Source organism: Capsicum annuum, chromosome 1, assembly GCF_002878395.1.
Source record: "Capsicum annuum cultivar UCD-10X-F1 chromosome 1, UCD10Xv1.1, whole genome shotgun sequence".
Lineage (NCBI taxonomy): Eukaryota > Viridiplantae > Streptophyta > Magnoliopsida > Solanales > Solanaceae > Capsicum > Capsicum annuum.
The window spans coordinates 32,694,924-32,704,382 of record NC_061111.1 but is presented as its reverse complement, the minus strand read 5'-3'; the positions used below and the strand labels follow the sequence as shown (position 1 = coordinate 32,704,382).

The window sequence follows — 9,459 nt, the reverse complement described above, 5'->3', positions numbered from 1 at the left end:
ATCTTGGTAAGCACAAAACTTATTTTATTTGCGCCTAAATATTATAGAATGTCACACGTGAAATGCTGAATATTGTTACTTGATAAAAATCTAAATGAAAATTGCTAAAAAGAATTCAAAATGCCTGAAGCATATAAAAGTTTCTGAAAAACTTATTTATAATCCAAAGAATAGATAAATTGATGATTTGAATATTTTTTAAACTCTTGGGGAATTTTCAAAAGCAAAACATTATCTGCTGAAATAAGTTAAAATGAGCAACATGTATTGGATCCTGAAGTACCATATCTTGTGCAATTGATGCATTTACACATCTTGCTGCAACTATGAGCATGATATAGTTTTACTTCTACATGCAGATAGTAAAGTAAATCACTTGCATATTGCAATTGAAAGTCCTTGAATTAATGTGTTTGTGCTAATACATATTGTTAAGTTTTTGAATACACATGATATTCAGATGATTGACATAATGGTTCGATACAGACATATTACCTATTGTCATGAAGGGTCACTGTAATACCATGTACACATGACATTCATAGTATGCTAAGACGATAGTTATTCATAAAGCAAGTCGAGAAAGTATGTAGCTGAGGTCAATGACACAACTCAAAGCACATTTCGCCAAAGCTTTTCTACATACATGAGCGTCAAAAGAATGGTGTTGTCAACGTGAAATAAGTTCGTTCGAGTGGTCATATGACTAATTATTCAAAAAGTCTCTATCAATTACAACTTTCAAGAAGATGATGCACAAAATTGAAATATGAAGATTTAAGATTCGAACTTAATGTTCTCATCAGGGGGAGCAAATACGCGTTGTACTCTTTTTTCTTTTAAGGTTTTGTCCCACTAGGTTTTCCTTGTAAGATTTTTAATGAGGCAGCCGGAATGCGTATTATTAGAAAATGTGTACTCTTTTTACTTCACTAGATTTTTTTCACTTAGTTTTTTTTATCATGGTTTTAACGATGCATATTATCTATCAATTAGTCATTTAAGGAGTATTATAAATGTATTTACATTATAATGAATGTCTATCAAGAATATAAATAAGATCTATCAAGGTCTAGTTGATATCTATCAGGATATGAAACATATATCTTTTAGAGAGAAACTAAGGCCCCGTTTGACCATGAAAATCATAATTTTTCAGAGTTGAAAATAGAGTTGGAGTTGGAGTTGTATTTGACCATGAATATAAATTGAAGTTGTTTTTGAAATTTTGTGAGAGAAGTAGGAGTGAAAAAAGTGAAAGCAGGTTTTTCTTGTTTTCACTTTTCCATTTGAAGCTTTCATGGCCAAATACTATTGTTTTTACCCTTTTCACTAAAATGAGATAATTTTTCAAAAAAAAAGTGAAAAAATACACATGACCAAATAGCTACTAAGAGTAACTTTCCCTATAAATAAAAAAAATTTCGTCACTATAAAAAATGCCCAAAACATACTCAAGAGAAATAAAAATTATGCTTCTCTCTCTTTATACTTGTTCTTTATCCTATATAATAAGTGACAAAGAAGAAGCTGAAGCAGGCTGCTCATGATCGACATGTCTACTTCAGCTGCTTGTGATTTTATTATATTACCTCTAATTAATTATTATAAATCATTTATGTTTTAAAAAATTTAAAATATTTAATAAAAATCCTATATAATAAGAGACAAAGAAGCAGCTGAAGCAGGCTGCTCATGGTCGACATGCCTGCTTTAGCTGCTTCAACTGTGATTTTACTATATTACCCCTAATTAATTATTATAAGTCATTTACTTATTAAAAAATTTAAAATATTTAATAAAAATTTTACAATAGACATTTATGACATGATTATTTCAACTGCTTTAACCGTGATTTTACTATATCACTCATAATTAATTATTATCCTATTTAATAAGTGGCAAAGAAGTAGTTGAAGCAGGTTGCTCATGGTCAACATGTCTGCTTCAGCTGCTTCAATTGTGATTTTACTATATTACCCCTAGTTAATTATTAAATGTCATTTACGTATTAAAAAATTAAAAATATTTAATAAAAAATTTAACATAGACATTTATGACATGATTGTTTCAACTGCTTCAACCGTGATTTTACTATATTACTCATAATTAATTATTATAAGTCATTTAAGTATTAAAAAATTAATAATATTTAATAAAAAATATAAAATAGACATAAAATAATAAATTATTTTTTGATGTTTTTATAAGTCATTTAAGTGTGAAAAAAATAATCATACTTAATAAAAAGGTAAAATAGACATAAAATGATAAATTATTTTTGATGTTTTAAATTAACTTAATGTCTTATATGTGACCACTTAAAAAATATAAATTATTTTTTATGTTTTAAATTAACTTGACGTCTTATATGGAACCACTTAAAAAAATTTGACAAGTATTTGTTATAATAATTTACTATGTCACTTCTAATTAGTAGAATAGAAGAAAAAAATATTATAAATCACAATAATTAAAAAAATAAATTATTTAAAAAAATATAATTGATTATCAATGTTACAAAAGTTTGAACAATTTAAAATATTATTATACAAATTTCATCAATTTAAATATAATAATATACATCTAACTTAGAATTTATTAACTAAACACATAAAAGTTTTAACTAAATAATAGAATTATACTCCCTCCGTCCCATTTTACTCGTTCCAAATTGGGAGCACAACTATTAAGAAAAGTAATAAATAACATGACTAGTTTATCATAGTATCCCTATTAAATGATATTTATATTTTAATTTGAAGGAAAAGTAATTAATGCAAAGGGTAAAATATGAGGAAAAAAAATTATGTTGTTTTAATAAGTAAAAAAAAATAAAAAATAAAACACCAGATTAGAAAATTTAGGACAGATAAAATGAGACCGATGGAGTATATAATGTAGAATTTTTAAGAATAAGCATTGGCCGTGCGTAGCAGCAAACGCGGAATTATTATTATTATCATCTTTTTATCTTTGTAACCACCTGCCCCTTTATAAAAGTTTGGGAGTTAGTAGTTTTAGGGAAAAAAAGGAACATGACGTATAGACGGTATCATTTGAGAGCACAGCCGTCGATGTTTGACTTTCCTTAAACAAATAGGCTGATCAAACGGCTGACATCTCTCTAGCTTTCCTTTGGATGCGCTTGGGATCGTTCAAACTTTACGCGTCTCTCTCTCAAATAAAACGTTTTTTTCTTTGCACCAATTCCTGGGGTTATTTGAACCACACTTTTCCTTTTTGAGTAATTAAAGAAGAACAAGGTAGTTGAAAAATCAAGAATCGTTATTTCTTTTTATGTAAATTAATTTTTTTGATTGATCATGTTGATGATTATAAATTTTTGTCAACTGTGTTAGTACAATTTTTTATTCGAGTTTCTTGACATTGGTTAAATAAGAGGATTTTAATTTTCCTTCTTTTTTGTCAACTGATTATTAAGTCAACTGTTGAATTCACTTTTCTTGTAATTTTCTTGTTATGGGTTTCATTTGATTCGTAATTTTATAAGTTTTTGATCTAACTTTTCTTGTTATTTCTTGATACGTATGTTGAAACTTTAAATAATCTAAGTCAACTGTAATTCAATCTTTTGGTGATAACTGTGATACAAATATTGGAGTTTTTTTAAAAAAAATTGTAGAGGAGCAAAAAGGAGTATCTCAATCATCTTTGACTGATGTTATGGCCATTGTCACTGTTTTTCCTGATATGGGTTTTAATCCTTCTTGTTTTTTTTGATGTCCTTTGAGTTTTCTTGATTAACTCATGGTATTTTTTCGTTCTTTTTTCATTTTCTTTAGTTTTTGGGTTTAGATAGGTGGTTGTGGAGGACATGCATTATGGTTCAAGGCTAGTAGGTAGCAATGTGTTAACTTGTTATCACTGATCTGTCTTTACTAATAATTGTCTATTGTTCCGGTAGTTTCTTGTCCTTCGATTATGTTAAGTATTATTTGTTGTTGCTTGTAATTCGAGTATGGTATCATTCTGTTGTTGTTACTATTTGCTATGCGCTGTAAGTCTGTTACTTTTTTCCGGATTGCTTTGGACGATTTTCTTGAGTCGAGGATCTATTGGGAACAGACTCTCTACCTATGAGGTAGCGGTAAGATCCGCCTACACTCTACCCTCCTCAAACCCCACCTTTTGGGATTATACTGGGCACGTTGTTGGTGTTGTTGTTGTATTTTCTTTAGTTTTTGAACACTTGATTGTTTTGTGTTATGACTTGTTGGATAGATACTCGGGAACTGTGTTGATAGGAGGTAGCAGGAGATATGTGTGGAATTAGCCGAGGTGTGCGTAAGCTGGCTTAGATACCATGGTTACCAAAAAAAAAAATTTCTGTTATGATCAGTTTCTTCTGGGGATTCTATGTTTTTGATCCACAGCTGGGCCAGCTGTATTCAAGAGTTACTGCGTTGTTTATGCTGTTATCTATGTTTTTCTTCTTTTCTTTTAAAAACATAGGTTCAATTGTTCATCTTCTAAAAATCTATGACATTCTAAAGGATGAATAGTTTTGTGCTGGGGTTTATATGCAACAGATATAGTTACAAATTGCTAATTTGTTGATGGTTTTCTTACTATCTATCACAAAATCAGTACTATAGTTCTTGCAACAGGAAGTCAATGAACTTCCATAGATATCTTGTGTCAGTTTTAATGGCTTATATGATGAGGTACAAGTAGTTTTAGCTGACAAACTTTTTTAAAAAAGTAGTGTTAGCTGATAATGAACTGTTGGAAACCTACAAGTCAATTATTCTTGAAAATTCTGGAAGTTGATCTTCTAGAAATGATGTAAAATGAATATGAGTTTCTCCATGGAACAGATGTTTTAGACTTAGTTGTTTTTGAAATTTTTGAGACTGTTATAGTATGTTTCTACTTCTTCAGAGGTAGTGGTATGGACTGCGTACATCACACCCTCCTTAGACCCCACTATGTGGGAATACAGTGGGTTTGTTGTTGTTGTTGTTGTTATAGTATGTTTCGAAAAGCAACTTTTAAGTTCTGACTTGGCCGGCTAAAGGAAATAAGCCATTATCATTTAACTTCTTAATCATATGTCATAGTTGATGCTAAATATTGTATATGGTTTGACAGAATTTGGTGGTTAGTGTAAATAATGGATGTACATTCTGGAAAAACAGCTATAAATGGGCTTGTTGTGCCCAAAAGAGGTTTAAGGGATACTGCTGATAGTAGAGATGAAAATGTTCATCCGTGCTCACGGCTTGGATGCAGTGGTCGGCTCAACCATTTGAAGAGCAGCTATGTTGGAACTACAGAGAAATCCAGATCATTTAGGCCTGCTTTCAATGCTTCAAATGGCAAGGATGTGGTTGGGAGTTCATCTAGGACATCTTCACTGCCTAGTGTAGGAAAGGCACGCGAGACATCTAACATGAAATCTTTCTCTCAAGTTGGAAATGATCAATTAGGAATTAGTTCTTTGGATGGTGTGCCAAAAGTTACAGAACAAATTCAGTCTTCGCCAGAATATCAACTCAAAATTAATTCAGCAGTGAGAGGTACTGGATCAAGCAAAGCTAGATCGACAGAAGCTGGCTACTCTAGTGGAGCATCCAGCAGTAGACCTCGTAAAATAGTTTGTCACAAGTCAGGTTCGTACAATCAAAATACACTAATGCATGCCTCTGCTTCTTCACAATCTAAAGGCATTGGTTCTGAAAAGCAGCCCTGTAGCAGTGGGGCTGGATATGGGTTGAGAAATCTAAATTGTAAATCCATATCAGATGTCCTCCCACATAATTGTTCAAAGTCAGAATCAAGATTTAGTAGAACGGACATGGTAAAAAGGAGAAACACCGAAGGTGAAAGCAGTTCATCTGTTAAAGGGAAGAAAATTGCCAAGGCATCACTAAGAGAAAAGCATGTCAGTCGTCCAACTCGTGGAGTCTCCATCTCTGAGTCAAGAAGTGGCAGAAATTTGGATTTTAGTGTGAATAATCATGCTGCATCAGTTCAGACCCACAGGCCAATGAATGTGAATTCTAGGTTTAGGGGTCCTGTACAGGTTTCATTGCAAACTGAATCCTCCAGCTTAGTCCAAAGTTTACATTGGCCTGAAACACCAGATCTCAATCTGCAGTCGTCAAGTCAATTGTTCACCGATGGCTCTTCAAGTCATTCAAGTGATTACAGTTTTCCTGGAAATGATATTGATGATTTACCCAGCGTAGTTCCCTTCACTTCTGCTGAACTAGGCATTAACCGATTAATGAACCAGCAAGCCTTACAACGATATAACATGGATGGAGTTGCTCAGGTACTTACCAGATGAATCTATGTTATTCTGTTCCGAAAACTTACATGATTTTTGTTTAAGATATTTGAGTTGCTTACTGCATCACTTTACAGGTATTATTGGCACTTGAGAGAATCGAACAAGATGACGAGTTAACATATGAGGTAAATTTTCGTATTTCTGACCGCCTGACAATGTCCTCTCTGGATTTATCAATTGAAATACTTTTAATGTCTACAGCAGCTGCTTGCATTGGAGACAAACTTGTTGCTTAGCGGCCTTAACTTCTATGACCAGCATAGGGACTTGAGACTGGATATAGATAGCATGTCCTATGAGGTCTGATACTTCATGAGTACTGAGTATTTAAAAAGTATTCATTCTTACAGCAACAATCTAGGAAAGTCATGTTTTAGCTGAAAGCTTCTCAAGTTGAGAGTCCTCGGGACAAAAGAGAAGAGCTTTTCTCTTGGTTTGACAAAATATAGTTCCTTGCAGTATAGTTTGAGTCTACAGCTTCCAGGTCATGATTTATTGCTTGTTAACAGGAATTACTAGCTCTTGAGGAGAGGATGGGCACTGTTAGCACAGCTCTGTCAGAGGAGGCAGTATCAAAGAGCCTTCAAAGAAGCATTTATCAAAGCATGCCCTCGGAACTAGGGGCATTTGGAGGTGATGGGGATGAAGATGAAGATGAGATCAAATGCAGTATTTGTCAGGTACATTTACCTATCTTATATTTACTGAAGTGGACGATTCATTGTGTTTCATCTCGTCTCTGAGATTAGGTGATTGTTGGTTTGATAGGTTCTTTGTGATGTCTGCATTGTTAAACTCCACAGAAACATGCAGGAGCCTGAAAATGTGTGCTTATATCTAATAAGAGCTGGATCTGTTCATCCTTGACATTGTTTCTTAAACTTTTCTTTTAAAATCATCCAGCTCCATCACGGCTGGTTGGGCCTTTTATTAATCACCAACAAAAAGACTATGGAGGGGGGCCGGACCTTACCTCCATATACACCTTGAGATTGTAGCAATCTATTCATGGATGGAGGGATAGGCTTCTCTTAGAGGATACACAAAATCTGGTTACATATAGAAGAGAAAGCCTGAATGCCCCTAATTAGTTGAGGAACATCAAAAGAGTGACTTCTCTACAAATTCCTATCTAAAGTAATTTTGTTCCTGCTAGCCTTTATCCTGAAGGAAGGGTATTGTAGTTTATCCATGCGAAATTCCCCTCTGGAATTTTTAGGTAGCTGAATAACTGAGTTGAACCACAAGGTATGTCCGAGTTTGAGTCCATATGAACCTTGGCTGTCTCAATTACCTCCATCAGAATATCCCAAGATATAGAGTAGCTCACAACAGGGAAATGCTTGTGGATAATCATGTTGAGTTGATGTTTAATACCTTGAATAATTCTGTCTGGAGACATCTTCAAGTTCTCAAATCTGCTTTTACATCTGCCCTTCCAAATATGCCAATTGCCAAGTAATTATTCCAGGAAGAGCTTGATAAGCAAGTTTCAAGATAGATTTGGTAGTCTTCGTACACCACCAAGTGAGTAGTTGATATCTAATATCATTCTGGGCCATTTGAATTCCAAATTTATTATGAAAATAGCTTCAAACAGATAAGGAGATCTGACTCTTCATGAAGAGATGATCTTCATTCTCCACTTGAGGATTAAGACAACAAGAACATCTAGAAGGGAGTTGAATCCCTGATCTTTTAGTATTTTCATCCACAGAAGTTCCTTTTTTGAGAATTTTCCAGAGAAAGAAGGATATTTTGAAGTGGATTCTATTAGTCCAAAGTAATTTGAAGATCAAGGGAGGGAGGTTGTCTAGCCTTTAAAAGGTTCCAGGCAGATTTAACACTAAATCTCCCATCTAAAGAAATAGACTAGTAAGGTTGGTCATTTAGATCAGGAGAATTAATAGTAATTCTCTGGATAGACTGCACAATATTGGTAGGAAGAACCTGAGAAAGCTTTTGCATATTCCAAGACCTGTTAGTAAAATAAGAGAAAGTAGATATTCTAATAGACATAGAAGATACCTTGGGGGCCAAGATGTCCCATGTGTGACCAATTATCCCACCAAAAATTAAAGTCACCTCTGTTAAGCTTCCAAAAGATAAGGTGATCGACCTTCTCTTTGATTACCATTAATCTTCTGCAGGTGTGAGAATGACTATAAGACCACTTTCTGGCCACAGGATGATATCTCAATGAATATTTAGCCTTCATGTGTTTCTTAAACTTTTAGGATGTGATAACTAGATGACCTCGTATTTTCAGTCATTAAGCGCATAATAATTACTTTGTGTGTTTGCAGGAGGAGTATGTGGTTGGAGATGAAATCGGAAAGTTGGAATGCGAGCATGGTTATCATGTGGAATGCGTACAACAATGGTTAAAGCTCAAGAATTGGTGCCCAATCTGCAAGGCATCAGCAGCTTCATCAAAGCTAACAACAGCACCATCATAGTCCAGAACAATTTAAACACCAACTGTCGGAAAAAATAAAAACAAATTTAGACACCAAATCCAGATGTGGGTAAGCTGAATGGTTTGTTCACTGTACAAGTTCATTCTGGATGGGTGGTTCTAGCATTTTAGTTTTCTCCTTTTGCTTGATTCTTGTACATTTTGTGGTTCACTTTTCATTTTTTTCTTGACTAGTTAATATTTGACATTTTAAGAAATAAGCTCAGGTTTTTCTAAGAACGAATTACAAGGATAACCAAAGCCATGACATGCTATGGAATCTCCACCATGTCGGGGGAGGGGGGATCAAGCAAGGCATATGTAGCTAGTGGCATAGAAGCTGACTGGCATCCGCACCTTCGTGCCACACTGGAGTAATCCAATATATTGTTCCAAGGTTTCTTATTCCGGTTGTAAAGCAGAAGAAGAGGGAAAATGGGAGAGGATCAGCTCGCCAATGTGCTTAACTAACTCTGTCAATAACTTTCCAACCCATTCCACATGCAAATGGATACATCCCACAGCCTCTTGTACAGCTTTCCAAGCACGAAAACACCAGGATCTGTAACCTTGATTGATTTAAGTAACTCTTTTAAATGAAAAAAAAAAAAATGGTGCGGCGCACGAAACACTTTAGGTTAGTTAGGTCGCAGATTTGGAGAAAAGACTGCTTCCTACTTGA

At 34.0% G+C, this 9,459-nt stretch overlaps 1 protein-coding gene across 9 annotated transcripts; it reads left to right on the top strand.

Moving 5' to 3' along the window:
• The first annotated feature begins 2,929 nt into the window (after positions 1 to 2,929).
• On the top strand, positions 2,930 to 9,014 carry LOC107856089. 9 transcript variants are annotated; one of them, XM_016701079.2, is made up of 6 exons: positions 2,930 to 3,266; positions 5,116 to 6,301; positions 6,394 to 6,444; positions 6,524 to 6,619; positions 6,829 to 6,999; positions 8,626 to 9,014. In XM_016701079.2, exons 2-6 carry the CDS (start codon positions 5,138 to 5,140, stop codon positions 8,776 to 8,778), a joined length of 1,635 nt encoding a protein of 544 aa, XP_016556565.2. In that variant the 5' UTR covers positions 2,930 to 3,266; positions 5,116 to 5,137; the 3' UTR covers positions 8,779 to 9,014. The 9 variants fall into 9 exon arrangements, with proteins under 9 accessions (XP_016556565.2, XP_016556563.2, XP_016556566.2 ...); XM_016701077.2 differs by having other exon boundaries at positions 6,521 to 6,619; XM_047410300.1 differs by having other exon boundaries at positions 3,024 to 4,111.
• Positions 9,015 to 9,459: the final 445 nt, after the last annotated feature.